Raw genomic sequence first — 21,349 nt, 5'->3', positions numbered from 1 at the left:
AGCCAATCGGCGTATGTGACACTAACTGTGACCCGTCGTTCTCAACTTCTGGCCAATCGTGGTGCGCGTTACAGAGGCGGTGTTTGCCGAGTCGTCATTGGGAGAGGGAGGGAACGCTAAGTGAGGGCAGGCCCCGCCCGCCGCCGCCCCGGGAAGAGCGGGTTCCCGCGGCGGGGAGAGTGAGGTACTTAAATTCAATATTAAAACCCGGTCAGAGACAAAGAACGGCCCCAGTGTAGGAAACAGACACATCAACCTCAGGTTGTCAACTCTGGAGATATTATAGCAGCTGGCCCTCAATGGTCCAGTGCGGCATTGGGATTCCCACTCCACCCCAGTTACAATGGTGGACCGTATCTCGTTAAAAGAAAATGCTCACACGAATGCAAGGAAAGGTGGAAATCTATTGGGCTTGGAGAGATATTCAAAACAACAATGGGTGCAGAGAAAGTAATAAGAAATGCAAAACGTGAATGTTGAAAAAACTTGCAAACGACATCAAAACTAACAGCAAATGTTTAAAAAAATATATTGAGCGAAAGAAAATTGTAAAAGGGAATATGGGCTCATTAAAGACTGATACCGCCTAGCTATAATGAATAATATGGAAATGGCAAATGTGTTAAATTATTACTTTGTATCTGTTTCACAGTAGAGGAAGAAGACAAAATACCTGTATACGCTGTACAAGGGAACCTAAAAGTTAGTCGAGGGGAGGAACCTAGTCTATTTGATGTAAGTAAAAGAAATTAATGGAGAAAATAGTGGGAGTTTGGGCACAGAACCTGAGGAAAGATAAAGCCTTGGAAGCAGTACAGTGCAGATTCATCAAAATGATACCTGGGTTTAAAGGGTTTAATTATGAGGACAGGTTACATAAACTTGGCTTGTATTCCCTTGAGTTTAGAAGGTTGAGGTGTTTAAAATAATAAAAGGATTCAATTGGGTAGATATAGAGAAACTATTTTCTCAAGTGGGGAATCGAGAACAAGAGGGCATAATCTTACAATTAGCAAGCACTTTTTTCACACAAAGGGTTGTGGAACGCTGGAACTCGCTCCTCCAAAAGGTTATTGTTATGTACGGAGAAAGAGTCAGACTGAACACTGTGAGCTCAAAGTAAAGTATGACCTTGGTCTTTTATTGCAGGTCTCCAGAGTGCCTCACCAACCAGTGAGGCCTCCTTAAATACATGTGCTCCCAAGGGATTATGGGATCCCTTGGGACTCCAGCGGATGAGCCCTTTGGTGGCTGTACAGACTAAATACCAGTTTACCTATAGAACACTTCTTCTCCCTCCCCTGCCTCCCCAAAGTCACTAGTGTAACTATTTACAATGTGAATTGATCTGCGGCCCTTCTTAGAAACATAGAAAATAGGTGCAGGAGTAAGCCATTCAGCCCTTCGAGCCTGCACCACCATTCAATAAGATCATGGCTGATCATTCACCTCAGTACCTCTTTCCTGCTTTCTCTCCATACCCCTTGATCCCTTTAGCAGTAAGGGCCATATCGAACTCCCTCTTGAATATATCCAATGAACTGGCATCAACAACTCTCTGCGGTAGGAAATTCCACAGGTTAACAACTCTCTGACTGAAGAAATTTCTCCTCATCTCAGTCCTAATTGGCCTACCCCTTATCCCAAGACTATGTCCCCTGGTTCTGGACTTCTGCAACATTGGGAACATCCTTCCTGCATCTAGCCTGTCCAGTCCCATCAGAATTTTATATGTTTCTATGAGATCCCCTCTCATCCTTCTAAACTCCAGTGAATACAGGCCCAGTCGATCCAGTCTTTCCTCATATGTCAGTCCCGCCATCCCGGGAATCAGTCTGGTGAACCTTCGCTGTACTCCCTCAATAGCAAGAATGTCCTTCCTCAGATTAGGAGACCAAAACTGAACACAATATTCCAGGTGAGGCCTCACTAATGCCCTGTACAACTGCAGTAAGACCTCCCTGCTCCTATACTCAAGTCCCCTAGCTATGAAGATCAACATACCATTTGCCGCCTTCACCGCCTGCTGTACCTGCATGCCAACTTTCAATGACTGATGTATCATGACAGCCAGGTCTCGTTGCACTTCCCCTTTCCTTGCCCTGGTTGATCGTCTCGGTGTGAAAGTTGGTATTGTTGAATCATTTGTTGGGCCCTCGCTGGGCTGCTGTGCAGCTGGCCTTGCTGGGCTGCCTAGTGTGTTGGGTCCTGCTGGGGTGCTGTGGATGATGGGTTCTGCTTCGTGGTCAACCGTGGTGCCGGGTGCCACTGGTGTGTATGTTGTGGGATCAAAAAAAGTAGGGTCCAAGGTGGGTTGCTCAGGATAGTCCGTAAATCTGAGTTTGATTTGGTCCAAGTATTTCCGGTGAATGAGTCCATTTGAAAGTTTGACCCGAAACATCCTGCTCCCCTCTTTGGCCGGGAAGCCACTTGGGATCTTGTCCAAAATTCAATACAAATACAGGATCATTGATTTCAATCTCACGTGAGACATTTGCGCTATCATGGTATGCACTTTGTTGAAGCCGCCTGCTCTCTACCTGTTCATATAGATCAGGGTCAACTAACGAGAGTCTTGTCTTAAGTGCTCTTTTCATGAGCAGTTCAGCAGGTGGGATCCCAGTGAACGAGTGGGGTCTCGTGCGGTAGCTAAGCAGGACTCGGGATAGGCGAGTCTGCAGCGAGCCTTCAGTTACCCTCTTCAAGCCTTGCTTGATGGTTTGCACTGATCTCTGCCTGACCATTGGACGCTGCTTTAAATGCGGAAGATGCGACATGTTTGATCCCGTTGCAGGTCATGAATTTTTTGAACTTAGCACTGGTAAAACATGGCCCATTGTCGCTCACCAGGACATCGGGTAAGCCGTGTGTGGCAAAGATGGTCTGCAGACTTTCAGTATTGAGAGCGGACGTGATAGCCGACATTATCTCACATTCAATCTACTTGGAATACGCGACTACAACCACAAGGAACATTTTACCCAAGAACGGGCCTGCATAGTCGACGTGTACCCTAGACCACGGTTTGGAGGACCAAGACCATAAACTTAGCGGCGCCTCCCTGGGTACATTGCTTAACTGCGAGCATGTGTTACATCTGTGAATGCAGGACTCTTAAGTCCGCATCGATACCGGGCCACCACACGTGGGATCTGGCTATCGCTTTCATCATTACAATGCCTGGGTGGACACAGTGGAGGTCATTGATGAAGGTGTCTCTGCCCTTCTTGGGGACCACTACTCGATTGCCTCACAGAAGGCAGTCTGCCTGTATAGACATTTCATCTTTGCGCCACTGGAATGGCTTTATCTCTTCCTGCATTTCCACTGGGATACTGGACCAGCTCCTATGAAGCACACAACTTTTGACTAGAGATAATAAGGGGTCCTGGCTTGTCCAGGTTTTAATCTGCCAGGCAGTGACGGTTGATTGCTCACTCTCAAATGCTTCCATAACCATGGCTAGATCTGCGGGCTGCGCCATTTCCATCCCCGTGGTGGGCAATGGCAGCCTACTGAGAGCATCGGTGCAGTTTTCTGTGCCTGACCTGTGGCGGATGGCATAGTTGAATGCGGACAATGTGAGCACCCATCTCTGGATGCGGGCCGATGCGTTGGTATTTATCCCTTTACTCTCGGAAAGCAGGAATATAAGTGGCTTATGGTCAGTTTCCAATTCAAATTTTAGCCCAAACAGGTATTGATGCATTTTCTTTACCCCATAGACACATGCTATCGTTTCTTTTTCAATCATGCTGTAAGCTCTCTCAGCCTTAGACAGACTCCTGGATGCATAAGCAACTGGTTGCAGTTTCCCAAAATCATTAGCTTGTTGCAATACACACCTGACGCCATATGACGACGCATCACATGCTAGTACCAAATGCTTGCATGGATCATACAACACAAGCAATTTGTTTGAGCATAACAATTTTCTCGCTTTTACAAAGGCATTTTCTTGGCTTTTGCCCCAAACCCATTCGCCCCCTTTTCATAGTAAGGCATGCAGTGGTGAGACCCGGTAAGGAGTTACCAAAGTAGTTCAAGAGTCCCAGAAACGACCCGCAGCTCCGTCACGTTCTGTGGCCTCGGTGTGTTCTCGATTGCCTCCGTCTTCGCGTTGGTGGGCCTGATGCCGCCCGCCACAATCCTCCTTCCCAGAAACTCCACTTCAGCCGCCAGGTTGAGCGTTTTAACCCGAGCCCCACGCGGTTGAGTCGACTAAGAACCTCCTCCAGGTTCTGCAGGTGCTCGACTGTATTCCGACCTGTGACCAAGATGTCGTCCTGGAAGACCACTGTCTGTGGGACCAACTTCAGTAAACTTTCCATGTTTCTCTGGAATATCGCCGCCACTGATCGGATTCCAAACAGGCATCTGTTATAAATAAAAAGACCTTTGTGCGTGTTGATGCAGCTGAGGGCCTTCGACGATTCCTCCAGTTCCTGCGTCATGTAGGCTGAAGTCTGATCCAGTTTCGTGAATGTCTTTCCTCCCACCAGTGTTGCAAAGAGGTCGTCGGCCTTTGATAGTGGGTATTGGTCCTGCAGAGAGAAACAATTGATAATTACAGTTTCTGACGATGCCGTCTCCCCTTGAGGACTGGGACGATAGGACTGGCCCACTCGTTGAACTCGATTGGTGAAATGATGCCCTCTCTTTGCAGCCAGTCTAGTTCGATCTCTACCTTTTCTCTCATCATGTACGGTACTGCTCTTGCCTTGTGATGGATGGATCGCGCCCCCGGAATTAAGTGGATCTGCACTTTCGATCCTTAGAATTTCCTGATGCCTAGTTCGAGCAGTGAAGGAAATTTGTTTAAGACCTGGGCACACGAAATGTTGTCAGCGGGCGATAGCGCTCGGATGTCATCCCAGTTCCAGGGTACCTTTCCCAGCCAGCTTCTGCCGAGCAGCGTGGGACCATCGCCCGGTACCACCCAGAGTGGTAGCTTGTGCATCGTTCCATCATAGGAGACCTTTACGGTAGCCCTGCCGATTACAGGAATCAGTTCTTTTGTATAAGTTCTTAATTTCATGCGAACTGGAGTCAAGACTGGACTTGAGGCCTTGTTGCACCACAACCTTTCGAAAGTCTTTTTGCCCATGATGGACTGGCTCGCGCCCGTGTCCAGCTCATTAACACCGGGAGTCCATTTAGTTCAACATTCAGCATTATCGGGGGACAATTCGTGGTGAATGTGTGCACACCATGTACCTCTGCCTCCTCTAACTGAGGCTCTGGTTCATCGTGATCCTCAGTGGATCTGTCCTCCTCTGCAACATGGTGGTTTGCAGGTTTAACAGGATTAGCAGCTCACCTGCACACTTGGAGGTGTCTCATTGTCCCACAGCCCTTGCAAACGTACCTTTTGAATTGGCATGAATGGAAACGATGATCACTCCCGCAGCGCCAACAAGGTGTTAATGGCCTTGCATTCATCATTCTTGATGGTGGACTCTGAGACATCCGCGGACATGCAGCTGCAGGTATGTGTGGCCTGCCCTGTACATTACGATTCGAAAACATCACCACTTTGTTCACAGTACTTGTAGCAGCACTTGTGTGCTGAGAGATTTGTTTCGTATTGTCATTGGTGGCAATGAACGCCTAGGCTATCGCTATGGCCTTACTTAAGGTTGGGGTCTCTACAGTCAAAGGTTTGCGAAGTATGGTTTCGTGGCCAATGCCAAGTACGAAAAAGTATCTGAGCATGTGCTCCAAATGTCCTTCAAATTTGCAATGTCCTGTAAGGTATCTTAGCTCGGCGACATAACTCGTGATTTCCTGGCCTTCAGACCTTTTGTAGGTGTAGAACCGGTACCTCACCATCAGAATGCTTTCCTTTGGGTTCAAATGCTCTCGGACCAGTGTGCACAGGTCGTCGTACGATTTCTCTGTGGGTTTCGCTGGAGTGAGCAGATTCTTCATGAGGCCATACGTTGGTGCCCCACAGATGGTGAGGAGGATCGCCCTTTGTTTGGCAGCGTTCTCTTCCCTTCTAACTCGTTGGCCACGAAGTATTGGTCGAGTCACTCCACAGAAGTTTCCCAATCAGCTCCCTCCAAGAATTTCTCCAGGATGCCCCCTGTTCTCTGCATCTTTGGGTTCACTATCTGTATCTCGTCGCCAGTTGTTATGTATGGAGAAAGAATCAGACTGAACACTGTGAGCTCAAAGTAAAGTGTGAGTGACCGTAGTCTTTTATTGCAGGTCTCCAGAGTGCCTCTCCAACCTGTGAGGCCTCCTTAAATACCTGTGCTCCCAAGGGATTATGGGATCCCTTGGGACTCCAGAGGATGGGCTCTCTGGTGGCTGTACAGAGTAAATACAAGTTTACATATATAACAGTTATGGATGTTAGATCAATTGAAATATCCAAGACTGTGATCGATAGATTTTTGTTAGTTAAGGCTATCAAGGGATATGAAACAAAGGCGGGCAAATGGAGTTGAGATACAGATTACCCATGATCTAATTCAATTGGAGAATAGGCTTGAGGACAGAATGGCCTACTCCTGTCGTTGTATTTTGCTTAAAGATACTTTTTTGCATTTCATCACATGTAGATCGCTTCTACAATAGGCACTAACATTGAATCTACTTCACTCGGATTGCCAATTGCCTTGCAATTACTTCACTGCAAAAACAGAGGGAAATGATAGGTTTATAATTTGATGTCTATTTGAAGAAGAAAGTTTAGATGATACATTCTAGATTGCAAAATCTAATTTACACACCATCTATGCATAATGTACACCGGTAGTAATGTTTTGCATAAAGTAAGAAACAAAATGTTACAAACAAAATATTAACAGCACAGAAATAGGCCATTCAGCCCAAAAGATCCATGCTATGTTTCTGTGCTGTAAATACTTTGTAATACTTTGTGCACAGATGGTGTGTAAATTAGATTTTGCAATCTAGGTTGCTAGCATCAGTGCACAGTAGATCAATCCTCAATTGTGGCAGATTCTCAGACAATCCTTCCATCCATCACAAGGTCAGAAGTTGAGAGCTATTTGCTAGTGATTGCAATGTTTAGCTCCATTCACAATTCCTCAGTTAATGATGCAGTCAATGCCTGCATGAAGCAAAATCTGGACAACCCAGGCTTGCGCTAATAAGTAGCAATTAACATTTGCGCCACACAAGTGTCAAGCAATGACCACCTTCCCATGACATGCAATGGCAATACCATTGCTGAGTCCCCCACCATCAACATCTCAAGGGTCACCATTAACCAGAAACTGACCTGGACCAGCCAGATAAATTCCATGGGTATTAAAGCAGGTCAAATGCTAGGTATTCTACAGCGAGTGGGTCACCTCCTGACTCCCCAAAGCTTCTCTAACACCTTCAAGGCATAAGTCAGGAGTGCGATGGAATACTCTCCACTTGCCTGGATGGGTGCAGCTCTAACAACAGTAAAGAAGCTCAACGCTATCCAAGACAAAGCTGTCTACTTGACTGGCATCCCATCCATTGGCTTAAACATTAACTCTCCCATTATCGTGGTGGCAATGTGTACTGTCTACAGAATGCACTGTAGCATGTTGCCAAGGCTTCTTCGGCAGCACCTCCCAAACCCACAACCTCCACCAAGAGCAAGAGCAGCAGGCTCATGGGAACACCACCACCTCCAGGTTTCCCTTCAAGTCACACACCTTCCTAACTTGGAAATATATCGCCGTTCCTTCATTGTCGCTAGATCAAAATCCTGGAAGTCCCTCCCTAACAGCACTATGGGAGCTTCCTCACTACACGGACTACAGCGGTTCAGGAGGGCAGTTCATCACCAGCTTCTCAAGGGCAATTAGGGATGGGCAATAAAAGCTGGCCTTGCCAGCGATGCCCACATCCCAGGAAAGAATTAAATAAATTCCTTTCTAACCCCTAAAAATGGTCAAACAAGCTCTAGGAAATCACGGCGATTGGATGGTAAAACCCACAATTACCTACATAGCATATATATGTAGATAATGTTTGCTGCCCTCAGGAACCTGTCCAGCTCCCTTTTGAATGCTTGCAGAAACTCACTGCTTTTGCCAGCGACTTAATTCTAATTCCAACAGTTGGCGACTCTACAAAAAAAAGTAGCTCAAGCATCTCTAGGCTTTCTAGTTCTAGGCTTTTGTAACTTTTGTCCCTTGGACCTCTCTAACTTATCTAGCTCAGTCGACTACTTACTCGGACCAAGTCTAATTCTTTCATTATTTTAAAGACTTCAATCATATCTCCTTGAGGAGTACACTTTTCTAAAGTAAAAGGGGCCAGATCTCTTTGTATGCCCTGGTAACTGTGGACCCATATCAATATAATGATCCTCCTCTGAACCTTTCCTGGGGCCTCTATATCTATATAGTAGCTGCTAACTCCAAATGGGTATGTCAATGCATCTCGTCAGTCGTGGCCTTCTCAAAATCATCCTCCTCAGACGCCGAGCCGGCTCACAGGTAAATGCTTGTAGTGGGCCAGGTGAATGGGAGACGGGTGAGCATGGGCCAGCAGTGGCCCACAGTATTGTCCAGAGAACCAGCAGTACCCCTACCCTTCCTGGCTCCACATTTGGGTAAATCCAAAAAATTATATGTAGCTTTTCATATAAAAACTCCTGAATCAGAATTACAAAAACTCAAATCGCAGCAGGACCCTGGTTACCAGTTTGGTTGCACAAAAATTGGTCAACATGTGGCACTATCAACCTCATAGTCCAGAAATGGAGTCATTCATTTGATTCTTGGTCAAGTCTGGATTGATTCTCGGTCAAGTCTAGATCGATTCTCAGGTTGGTCCAAGTCTACACCCATATTGCTTTAAGTACACCCTCTCCAGAATACTCTGAGCCTTCCATAAGAACATAAGAATTGGAGCAGGAGTAGGCCATTCAGCCCCTCGAACCTGCTCTACCATTCAATAAGATCGTGGCTGATCTTCTACCTCAACTCCACTTTCCTGCATTGTCCCCATATTCCTTGATTCCATTAATATTCAAAAATCTATCGATCTCCGTCGAATATACTCAAAGACTTAGCCTCCACAGCTCTCTAGGATAGAGAATTCCAAAGATTCAGCATCCTCTGAGTGAAGAAGTTTCTCCTGATCTCAGTCCTAAATGGCCGACCCCTTATTCTGAGACTGTGAACCCTAGTTCTAGACTCCCCAGCCAGAGGAAACATCCTCCATGCATCTACCCTGTCAAGCCCTGTAAGAATGCTGTATGTTTCAATGAGATCACCACTCATTTTTCTAAACTCTAGAGAATATAGGCCTAGTCTGCTCAATCTCTCCTCATGGGACAATCCCCCCCCAATCACAGGAATCAGTCTGTTGAACCTTCATTGCACTCCCTCTATGGCAAGTATATCCTTCCTTAGGTAAGGAGACCAAAACTAAACACAATATTCCAGGTGCGGCCTCACCAGGGCCCTATATAATTGCAATAAGAGGTCTTTATTCTTTTACTCAAATCCTCTTGTAATAAAGGCCAACATACCAGTTGCTTTCTTAATTGCTTGCTGTACCTGCATGTTAACTTTCAGTGATCCATGTACAAGGAGACACAGGTCCCTCTGAACACCAACATTTTCCACTATTTAAAAAATACTCTGCTTTTCTATTTTTCCTACCAATGTGGATAACTTCACATTTCTCCAAGTCATATTCCATTTGCCATGTCCTTGCCCATTCAATTAGTCTGTCTATATCCCCTGGAAGCCTCTTTGCAACCTCCTCACAACTTACATTCCCACCTAGCTTTGTACCATCGGCAATCTTGGATTTATTACATTTGGTCCCCTCATCCAAATCATTGATATAGATTGCGAATAGCTGATGCCCAAGCACTGATCCTTGTGGAACCCCACTAGTTACAGCCTGCCAACCGAAAATTACCCACTTTGTTTTCTGTCTGTTAACCAATTCTCAATCCACGCTAATATATTACCCCAATCCCATGAGCCCTAATTTTGTTTAATAACCTCTTGTGTGGTACCTTATCGAATGCTTTCTGAAAATCCAACTACATCACATCCACTGTTTTCCTTTTATCTATTCTACTAGTTATAACCTCAAAAAACTCAGATTTGTCAAACATGATTTTCCTTTCATAAATCCATGTTGACTCTGCCTAATTCTATTATTATTTTCTAAGTGCCCTGTTACGACGTCCTTAATAATAGATTCTAGCATTTTCCCTACTACTGATGTCAGGCTAACCGGTCTGTAGTTCCCCATTTTCTCTCTCCCTCCTTTCTTAAATAGTGGGGTTACATTAGCTACCTTCCAATCCTGTTGATAACATCAACAGAGCAATCCAGCAGATAGGAGACCCACTACTGGGGTCTATTTTGAGAGACATTTTGCCATGTTACATTTGACTTTGCCTGCACACCATGGTTTTATCACCTAGAATCATAGCTTACAGCACAGAAGGCAGCCATTTGACCCGCCATGCCTGTGTCGGCTCTGTAAAAGAACTATCCAATTAGTCCCACTCCCCTGCTCATTTCCCATTGCCCTGCAATTTTCTCCCTTTCAAGTATTTATCACATTCCCTTTTGAACGTTACTATTATCTGCTTCCACCACCCTTACAGGCATACCAACTTGCTGTGTAAAAATAAATCTTCTCTCATCTCTGGTTCTTTTGCCAACTGTGTTTTCTGGTTACTGACCCTTCTGCCAATGGAACCAGTTTCTTCTTATTTACTCTATTGAAACCCATCATGATTTTGAATGCCTCTATTAAATCTCCCCTTAACCATCTCTACTTGAAGGAGAACAATCCCAGCTTCTCAGTCTCTCCACATAACTGAAGTCCCACATTCTTTATACCATTCTATCAAATCTCCTCTGCACCCTCTCCAAGTGTTTATACTAATTTTAAAAAGGCGACAAGAAACCTTAAATTTGATGTTGGATCTCGAATCACTTAAAAGTAACCAAATTATAAATATGCATTAAACTCTGGAGTGATTACCTGCACGAACATTTTTGTGTCCTTCTGCGCATGCGCGCCAGGGGCTCCACCCCTTTTTGCGCACGCGGTACGATAAACAAAGTTGGAAGTTGAGTTGAACCACGTTGCTCTGCCTGGAGCAGCCACTTGAGCCTGGAGCTGCTACTGGGGCTTTTGGGTTATTTATCAAAAATCAATAATTACACTAAAGGAGCCTCCAGGACTTTTGCCTAAAATATCACTGAAATTATCTACACGAACATCTTCACGGAGAGAGAGGAAATTGGAGGTGGGAGCAAGAGGAGGGAGAGAGGGAGAGCGAGAGAGAGAGAGGGAGCGAGAGAGAGAGAGAGACTGGGGGAGAGGGAGAGAGAGAGAGAGAGAGAGAGGGAGAGAGCGCGAGAGACTGGGGAGAGAGAGAGATTGGGGCAGAGAGAGAGATTGGGGGAAGAGGGTCAGAGAGAGGGAGACTTGGGAGAGAGAAAGACTGGGACAGAGTGAGTAAGAGAGTGGGGGAGAGTGAGAGAGACTGGGGAGAAAGACTGGGGGAGAAAGCGAGGCAGAGGGAGAGCGAGAGGGGGCAGAGGGAGCAGAGAGGGACAGAGAGAAAGAGAGTGGGGGAGAGAGAGGGGGCAGAGAAAGTGGGAGAGACTGGCGGAGAGAGGAGCAGAGAGAGACTGGGAGGAGGCAGGGAGAGGGATGACAGAAAAAGAGAGAGGGAACTCAGGGAGAGGAGGTCATGAACTCAGTGGTGGGGGGGGGAGGGAGAGTAGAGTACAGAGCACAGTGGGGGATAAGAAATAGGAGCAGGAGTAGGAAATTTGGCTCCTCGAGCATGCTCCGCCATTCAAAAAGATCATGGCTGATCTGATCATGGGCTCAGCTCCATTTCCCTGCCCGCTCCCCATAACTCTTTACTCCCTTATTGCTCAAAAATCTGTCTATCTCCGCCTTAAATATATTAAATGACCCAGCCTCCACAGCTCTCTGGGGCAGAGAATTCCAGACTTACAACCCTCTGAAAGAAGAAATACCTCCTCATCTCAGTTTTAAATGGGCAACCCCTTATTGTGAAACTATGCCTCCTAGTTCTAGATTCCCCCATGATTGGAAACATCCTCTCTGCATCTACCCTGTTGAGCCCCCTCATTATCTTATATGTTTCAATAAGATCACCTCTCATTCTTCTGAACTCCAATGAATATAGGCCCAACCTACTCAACCTTTCTTCATAAGTCATCTCCCTTCATCTCAGGAATCAACTGAATGAACCTTCTCTGGACAGCCTCCAATGCAAGTATATCCTTCCTTAAATACGGAGACCAAAACTATACGCAGTACTCTAGGTGTAGCCTCACCAATATCTTGTACAGTTGTAGCAAACTGAATGCCAACATTCAGTTTGCCTTCCAGATTACTTGCTGTACCTGCATACTAACTTTGTGTTTCATGCACAAGGACCCCCAGGTCCCTCTGTACTGCAGCATTTTGTAATCTCTCTCCATTTATATAATAATTTGTCTTTTTATTTTTTCTGCCAAAGTGGATAATCTCACATTTTCCCACATTATACTCCATCTGCCAAATGTTTGCCCACTCACTTAGCCTGTCTATATCCCTTTGCAGATTTTGTGTGTCCTCCTCACAACTTGCTTTCCTACCCATCTTTGTATCATCAGCGAACTTGGCTACATTACACTCGGTCCCTTCATCCAAGTCATTAATATAGATTGTAAATAGTTGAGGCCCCAGCACCTATCCCTGTGGCACCCCACTAGTCACTGTTTACCAACCGCCCATTTATCCCGACTCTCTGATGTGCGGGAAGAACGTGATCCAGTTCTAAGGGGGGGGGGGCAATGGGGTTGAGAGTGAGAACGAGATTCAGATGGCAAGATGGATCACGTTCTTCCAACCCCACCACGTCTCCCTCTCCTGCCCCTACACCTGGTTAATTTCTCGGAATGCTCAGAGCGTGTGTGACAAGTGACATCATTGGCCTGGGCGAACTTCGGAAGTCATGAAACTGTTACTATTCACTATTCACTTCATACCCGTTAACCATCCATGATCCACACACAAATGCCCCATCTATGGTGGGGGGGGGGGGGGGCAGGGAGTAAGTTCAGGAACTTGCTGGGGGGAGGTCATGAATCCGTGGGGAGGGAGGGCGGAACTTAGGCAGCAGATCAGGAACCCGGGGGGAGGGGCATGCGGTGGGGGAAGGTGGTCAGGAACTTGGTCGGAAAAGAATGTCAGAAACTTGAGGGTGGAGAAGGTCAAAAACTTGGGCGGGTGGGAGGGAGGTCAGGCACTTGCACAGTGGGGGATGGGGGCAGGAACTTATTTTGGGGGGTGGAAGAAGGTCTTAACCTGTGAGAGTGAGCCCTGTCTGTTCCAAGTGAGCTCTGTTGTGTCTGGAGTCAGCAGTCAGAATGGCTCGAATTACACTTTGCAAAGTCATTGATTACATAGAGAGGGTGGTTCTAATTACACATTCCAGAGAAATGTTGGATGTGTCTTATCCTCCAAGGGGACCAATCAGCAATCAGGTCTTGTGATCAAGGCTACCCAATCAGAGCTTTAGGTGTTCCAAATAAACATGTCCATTAAACTTGGGTTACAACAGTAATATATTCAAATTTATTCTTGAAATCATGATTTACAATTACATTTAATTGCACTTCTTAATATTCTATCTGGTTTCTAAATTACATGCCTGGATTTAAACCTATAGTAAATAATGTTTTATAATTTATACAGGTTTAGAAACACCCGAGTTGGCTGGTCATTTTCATGAGAGGATTACCATAGCAACATGGAGGAAGTCGTTGGGTGCATTGCATGAAACTTGTATACTGTGCATTCCTTCTAGCTTTGATCTATCAGCCACAACTGCAATGACATGACATTTTCAGGAGTAGTCACTCAGCTGTTCTTTCTGTAGCCTGTTATAATTATAATTGTAAATACTCTCATTTAGATTTTATTTGAGCTTGGAAATATGAATATACATAGAAAGATTTAGAAGACACTTTTTTGGCAGATGTAATTAACTGTACTACTGTATTAGTTTAACACTCAATGATGTAGACTTCTCAATGTGGTTTCAGACACAACAATTATTACAATGTAGCAAAGCTAGTTCGTTTTTTTAAAACTGCTTGGAGTCAAATGTAACATATCTGAAAACCGTATCATTGCAGTTTGCCCGATATGCTTGTATGATGACCAGCTTTTAATCCATTTTCAAAGGTTTTATTGAGCCGAATTACTTTTTTATTTATCTTATTAGGACACTGCATTGGTCTGAGTGATATGTTTGGTTGCCATTTAAGCCTGGCAATACTGCTTCGGGGGCAGTATTTAAGCTTAGGTGGCAAAAATGCATATTAAAATCTGAAATCCCCTTGAATACCTCCTTAAACCGCTCCACCTCCCGCTCTTCCTTTAACACCTTCGTAAAATTAACCTCTTGCAAAATATTGAACTTTAGTTTTTGTTTTTCTCGCTGGTTATGAGCAATACCACTTCTCGCGATCCCTCCATGGTCTCTAAATTATCAGACTGCTTGTCCAACATCCAGTTCTGGATGAGCAGAAATTTTCTCCAATTGAATATTGGGAAGACCAAAGCCATTGTTTTCAGTCCCCGCCACAAACTTCGTTCCCTAGACACTGACTCCATCCCTCTCCCCAACTCCTGTCTGAGGCTGAATCAGTCTGTTCACAACCTTGGTATCAATTGACCCTGAAATGAGCTTTCGACCACGTATTCACAGCATAACCAAGACCGCCTATTTCCATCTCCGTAACATCACCCGTCTTTGCCCTTGCCTCAGCTCCGCTGCTGAAGCCCTCATCCATGCCTTTGTTACCTCTAGGCTTGACTATTCCAACACACTCCTGGCTGGCCTCCAACATTCTACCCTACGTAAACTAGAGGTGATCCAAAACTCGGTTGCCTGTGTCCTAACTTGCACTAAGTCCCACTCACCCATCACCTGTTTGCTCGCTGACCTACACTGGCTTCCGACTAAGCAACGCCTCGATTTCAAAATTCTCATATTTATTTTCAAATCCCTCTATAAGAACATAAGAATTAGGAACAGGAGTAGGCCATCTAGCCCTTCGAGCCTGCTCCGCCATTAAATAAGATCATGGTTGATCTAGTCGTGGACTCAGCTCCACTTACACGCCCTCTCCCCGTAACCCTTAATTCCCTTATTGGTTAAAAATCTATCTATCTTTGACTTGAAAACATTCAATGAGCTAGCCTCAACTGCTTCCTTGGGCAGAGAATTCCACAGATTCACAACCCTCTGGGAGAAGAAATTCTTTCTCAACTAGGTTTTAAATTGGCTCCTCCGTATTTTGAGGCTGTGCCCCCTAGTTCTAGACTCCCCTACCAGTGGAAACAACCTCTTTATCTTGTCTATCCCTTTCATGATTTTAAATGTTTCTATAAGATCACCCCTCATCCTTCTGAACTCCAACGAGTAAAGACCCAGTCTACTCAATCTATCATCATAAGGTAACCCCCTCATTTCTGGAATCAGCCTAGTGAATCATCTCTGTACCCCTTCCAAAGCTAGTATATCCTTCCTTAAGTAAGGTGACCAAAACTGCATGCTGTACTCCAGGTGCGGCCTCACCAATACCTTATACAGTTGCAGCAAGACCCCCCCTGCTTTTGTACTCCATCCCTCTCGCAATGAAGGCCAACATTCCATTCGCCTTCCTGATTACCTGCTGCACCTGCAAACTAACCTTTTTTGGGATTCATGCACAAGGGGGACACGCCATGGCGTACCATCTTGCCGTCCGGAGGAGGCGGGGGTCCCCGATGGAGGGCACTCTACGCGGGGGTCCTCCCACTATTCATCGGGGACTTGGCCTGGGGGGTGGTGCACGGAGCAGTGCCGTGCAATAAACTTTTTAAGCCGGTTCACGGACTCCCAGGCCGCCTGCAATTTCTGCAGTCTGGAGGAGTCCGTGTTCCATGTTTTTATTGAGTGCACGAGGTTGCAGCCCCTGTTCCATTATTTGAAGGGGCTGCTCCTGAAATTCTGGCTGCACTTCAGTCCCACTCTCCTGATCTTTGGGCACCCTGTGCGGAGGGGAGCGGGTAGGTCCGAAGGCCTCCTCGTAGGACTGCTCCTGGGCACGGCCAAGGGTGCCATCAGCCGGTCCAGGCAGCGGGCGGTCGAGGGGGTCGTTCAACCTGACTGCCTGCCTCTCTTCCGCTCTTACATCCGGTCCAGGGTGTCCTTGGAGATGGAGCACGCGGTGTCCACCGGTACGCTCGCGGCCTTCCGCGAGAGGTGGGCACCGGAGGGACTGGAGTGCATCATCACGCCCGGCAACCAAATTTTAATTTGATTTTACGTTTTAAAGTTTAATTTGTTTTCATTGCCGGTGCTTTTAGTGTCCCCCTCCCCTTTTATAGGGGGCACTGGAAAAAACTTGATTTTAGCACCCCAAAAAAAAAACCAAAAAAAAAAAGGAAAAAAAAAAGGGGCCTTGAAAATGTCTGCTGTGTCACCCAGGCGGGTGGCATGGTTTTAATGGTTATGTTTATTTTCAGGTAAACTCAAAAGAGTTTCATGCACAAGGACCCCCAGGTCCCTCTGCACCACAGCATGTTGTAATTTCTCCCCATTCAAATAATATTCCCTTTTACTGTTTTTTTTCCCCAAGGTGGATGACCTCACACTTTCCGACATTGTATTCCATCTGCCAAACCTTAGCCCATTCGCTTAACCTATCCAAATCTCCTTGCAGCCTCTCTGAGTCCTCTACACAACCCGCTTTCCCACTAATCTTAGTGTCATCTGCAAATTTTGTTGCACTACATTCTGTCCCCTCTTCTAGATCATCTATGTATATTGTAAACAGTTGTGGTCCCAGCACTGATCCCTCTGGCACACCACTGATTTCCAACCGGAAAAGGACCCATTTATCCCGACTCTCTGCTTTCTGTTCGCCAGCCAATTCTCTATTCATGCTAATACATTTCCACTGACTCCACGTACCTTTATCTTCTGCAGTAACCTTTTGTGTGGCACCTTATCGAATGCCTTTTGGAAATCTAAATACACCACATCCATCGGTACACCTCTATCCACCATGCTCGTTATATCCTCAAAGAATTCCAGTAAGTTAGTTAAATATGATTTCCCTTCATGAATCCATGCTGCGTCTGCTTGATTGCACTATTCCTATCTTGATGTCCCACTATTTCTTCCTTAATGATAGTTTCAAGCATTTTCCCCACTACAGATGTTAAACTAACCGGCCTATAGTTACCTGCCTTTTGCCTGCCCCCTTTTTTAAACAGAGACGTTACATTAGCTGCTTTCCAATCCGCTGGTACCTCCCCAGAGTCCAGAGAATTTTGGTAGATTATAATGAATGCATCTGCTATAACTTCCGCCATCTCTTTTAATACCCTGGGATGCATTTCATCAGGATCAGGGGACTTGTCTACCTTCAGTCCCATTAGCCTGTCCAGCACTACCCGCCTAGTGATAGTGATTGTCTCAAGGTCCTCCCTTCCCACATTCCTGTGGCCTGCAAATTTTGGCATTGTTTTTGTGTCTTCCACTGTGAAGACCGAAGCAAAATAATTGTTTAAGGTCTCAGCCATTTCCACATTTCCCATTATTAAATCCCCCTTTTCATCTTCTAAGGGACCAACATTTACTTTAGTCACTCTTTTCCGTTTTATATATCTGTAAAAGCTTTTACTATCTGTTTTTATGTTTTGCGCAAGTTTACCTTCGTAATCTATCTTCCCTTTCTTTATTGCTTTTTTAGTCATTCTTTGCTGTTGCTTAAAATTTTCCCAATCCTCTAGTTTCCCACAAACTTTGGCCACCTTATACGCATTGGTCTTTGATATGATACTTTCCTTTATTTCCTTGGTTATCCACGGCTGGTTATCCCTTCTCTGGCCTCGCCCTCCCTATCTCTCTAAATCCTCCAGCCCCGAGATGTCTGTGCTCCTGTAATTCTGCCCTCATGAGCATCCCTGATTATAATTGCTCAGTTCTGTTGGCTAGGTCCCAAGCTCTGGAACTCCCTGCCTAATTTTCTCCGGCTCTCTTTCCTCCTTCAAGACTCTCCTTAAAATCTACCTTTGACCAAGCGGCTCTAATTTCTCCTTATGCGACTGTGAAACGGCTTGAGACGTTTCACTACGTTAAAGGCGCTATATAAATACAAGTTGTTGTTGTTCGAGTCCACACACTTTACTTGTTGAACCGGAGGACGGCATTCAGGCATCGCACTGCCTTTATGAAAGATGGCGATGGCCCAGTTCAAATTGGCAACAAGAGCGTTGTGCTCAGCGCGCATGCTCGGCCGTTTGCCAGTCACAGTTAAAAAGGACGGCGCAGGCGCAGAGCGCTTGCACTGGATCTGCGGCTGTGCTGAAAGACCAGCTCCTGGGGATAGAGCGGCGAGGAACATTAAGCAGTCGGAAGCAGATGGATTTTGGCGACTGGAGCCAGACGGTGAGGAGCGCGGGCTGGCGTTGGCCTGAGCTTGTTTGAAGGTGCGCCCGGAGCTTTTTGTGGGGAGTGGTGAATGGTTCAGGCGGGACTGCTGCGTGGCGGCTGGGCGAGTGAGCGGGGCACTCGGCGACCCGCCCCCGGGGGTGAAGGTTCACCTGGGGGGCCCTGGGTGCCGAGCAATGCCGCTGACCCGAGCGGCTGCTTTCTGCTGTTAGTTCTCCACCAAACCTTGTGTTACAGCCAATATCAAGGCAGCAGGCGGGAGCACATGTTGGAAAACGCTTTATATTTCTCATCAACGCTTCACCTCAACCAGTGGATCAATGATGCATTGCTTTGCATCGTGTACCAATGTTCGTGTGGCTTCCCAGTCCATTGCATGTCTTCCCCATCCCCCTCTCCTTTTAAGAGCCTCGTTTAAAGAAGATAAAGTGAACAAGTAGGGTCTATGATTTGTTGAGATTTATTTACCTGAACATTGACGTAACCTGAATTTTTTTATAATCCAATTTCATATGCTAGTTAAGCAAATACAGGACATTGCACTGGTCTGACTAATGTGTAATAAGAATTATCTTGCGAGCCAGATAAGACGGGCAATACTATTTACTACTTTGGGAGCGCTATTTAAGCTTGGGTGTGACAAAATAAACTTAAAAATATGAAATTCTATTCAACGGTTGAATCTGGAGAATGAGGAATTTATTTGCATTTAGTGCGCCCTATGGTTACGGGGCTTTAACAGGAGTTCTTTGTTCTTGTGATGTCGGTTTGCACAGCATTACTCCCAGTTGACCTAGATGTGAGATTTGTATTCCAGTAAAATATCACTATTAGGGATTGAATAAATGAAACACATTCAGTAAGATATCCGCTTTACATAAATTAGGTAATAAAGAATTAAACTTTACTGTCACAATGTGGTAATATGAACAAAGCACTGTGATACATGTTCTAGTTTTTAAAATTTCAGATGGCTGATCCAGTCACTCTTAATGTGGGAGGATACTTGTATTCAACATCAATCTCCACCCTAACCAGATACCCAGACTCCATGCTCGGAGTAATGTTCAGGGGAGATTTCCCCACTGCCAAAGACTCACAAGGAAACTACTTCATTGATAGAGATGGACCTCTCTTCAGATACATTTTGAATTTTTTAAGGACCGCAGATCTGACACTACCTCATGGCTTCAAAGAAATTGACCTCCTGAGAAAAGAGGCTGATTTTTATCAGATAGAACCTTTGATTCACTATCTGAATGACCCCAAGCCCCTTTACCCATTAGATACCTTCGAGGAGGTGGTGGAATTGTCTAGCACCCGTAAACTTTCCAAATATTCCAATCCAGTAGCTGTTATAATAACACAACTGACAATCACTACTAAAGTGCACTCATTGCTGGAGGGTATCTCAAACCATTTCACAAAATGGAATAAACACATGATGGATACCAGAGACTTCCAGGTGTCCTTCACATTTGGACCCTGTGATTATCACCAGGAGGTGTCTCTTCGCGTTCATCTGATGGAGTACATTGCCAAGCAGGGTTTTACCATCAGAATGACACGGGTACATCACATGAGCGAGAGAGCAAATGAGAACACTGTGGAACACAACTGGACCTTTTGTAGATTGGCACGGAAAACTGAAGACTGACCATCCTTGCAATGCTAAATGATGTAACCACACAATGAACAGTAATGGATCACTGTACGGCATTATTTAATTGAACACCCAGGTAACCATGTACTGATGCAAATTTTACAACTTTTCTATTGTTACTTTTTGTATGATAGTAAAATATTCCTATGCATACTGTAACCAAATGCTGTTGAAGTGAGGTATTAAACATGTAAGATGTATATCCTTTAATAGAAGTTTTATGATTAACCTTTTAACAATACCTGCTAGATTGAAGTTTAAGAAAATACATGACATTGGTGTACCTTTTACTTGTTTATCTCCATGTAATTGTGAAATAAAGTTAAGACCTTGTGTACATATTTCATGCTGTATAAATGAAGGTTTTAATCTATAAATCTTACCTGCCCACTATGTTTCAAGTTATTCAGTAAAGTGTGGGTCCAGATGAATAATATGGTTGATAATGTACTTGTGGCTGCCTTGGTGCATGTATTGTTACATGAGCTGACTTAACGGTACAAATTTAATCCAGGAGATTGTAGTCCTGCAGGTTTAATTTTGCTGATCTTTGCAAAATCCTCAATTTACAGCATGTGAGTAGTTCACCTCTAGCTCCAATGGGAAATCAAATTAGTCACTTAAAAAAAGAGCCATTAAGAATTTAGTAATAGTATTGACAGCCATTTAGTTTTGTGCAATGTGACATTGTTTATTTATAATCCTATTCCTGCATGAGCCACACACAGGTTTTAGTTTTGAGGTTTTATTTTAAACAGTAATTGATGTATTAAGATTTAGTGAGTCCTTTGTCTCTACTTGCACTATATAACCGAGCAGGGCAGTTCTAACTAGTTGGGCTTATATACAGCCATAACAATTAAGCATTTTTGTAGTAATCAGCTGACATTATGTCCATTTAGTTTCAATATGAACACACCCTTGGGTTACAGCCAGTGCAGTTTTAAGTAGTAAAATTACTGAACAAAGATTTAGCACCAACAATGCAATTTAACTTAACCTTTGTACTTTAATCTGCCATTTCTTACTTTTAATAATGGTATAGGTGAAGAGTTTTAAAATAACTGTCTTACTTTTAAATTAGGAACCTTGTACTATGCTAGCTCTATTTGCACATTGATTTTAGGCTGTGATATTTTGAATTTCTAGTGTGCAGTCCAATTAGTGCCTGTCATACGGTTTCCTCATGCACAAGGAATCGGCTCACT

General features: G+C 44.9%; 1 protein-coding gene and 1 long non-coding RNA gene across 4 annotated transcripts; both read left to right on the top strand.

Moving 5' to 3' along the window:
• Positions 1-105: 105 nt before the first annotated feature.
• LOC139276707 (uncharacterized) lies at positions 106-13,998 on the top strand. The gene is made up of 3 exons (XR_011595978.1): positions 106-184; positions 653-735; positions 13,723-13,998. It is a non-coding gene; the product is annotated as an uncharacterized lncRNA (long non-coding RNA).
• A 4,387-nt stretch (positions 13,999-18,385) lies between these two features.
• LOC139277161 (BTB/POZ domain-containing protein KCTD6) lies at positions 18,386-20,469 on the top strand. 3 transcript variants are annotated; one of them, XM_070895241.1, is made up of 2 exons: positions 18,386-18,516; positions 19,449-20,469. In XM_070895241.1, exon 2 carries the CDS (start codon positions 19,449-19,451, stop codon positions 20,133-20,135), a length of 687 nt encoding a protein of 228 aa, XP_070751342.1. In that variant the 5' UTR covers positions 18,386-18,516; the 3' UTR covers positions 20,136-20,469. The 3 variants fall into 3 exon arrangements, with proteins under 3 accessions (XP_070751342.1, XP_070751343.1, XP_070751341.1); XM_070895242.1 differs by having other exon boundaries at positions 18,386-18,914; XM_070895240.1 differs by having other exon boundaries at positions 18,399-18,475.
• Positions 20,470-21,349: the final 880 nt, after the last annotated feature.

This window comes from Pristiophorus japonicus, chromosome 12, assembly GCF_044704955.1.
Source record: "Pristiophorus japonicus isolate sPriJap1 chromosome 12, sPriJap1.hap1, whole genome shotgun sequence".
Lineage (NCBI taxonomy): Eukaryota > Metazoa > Chordata > Chondrichthyes > Pristiophoridae > Pristiophorus > Pristiophorus japonicus.
This window is presented reverse-complemented; position numbering and strand designations above follow the sequence as displayed.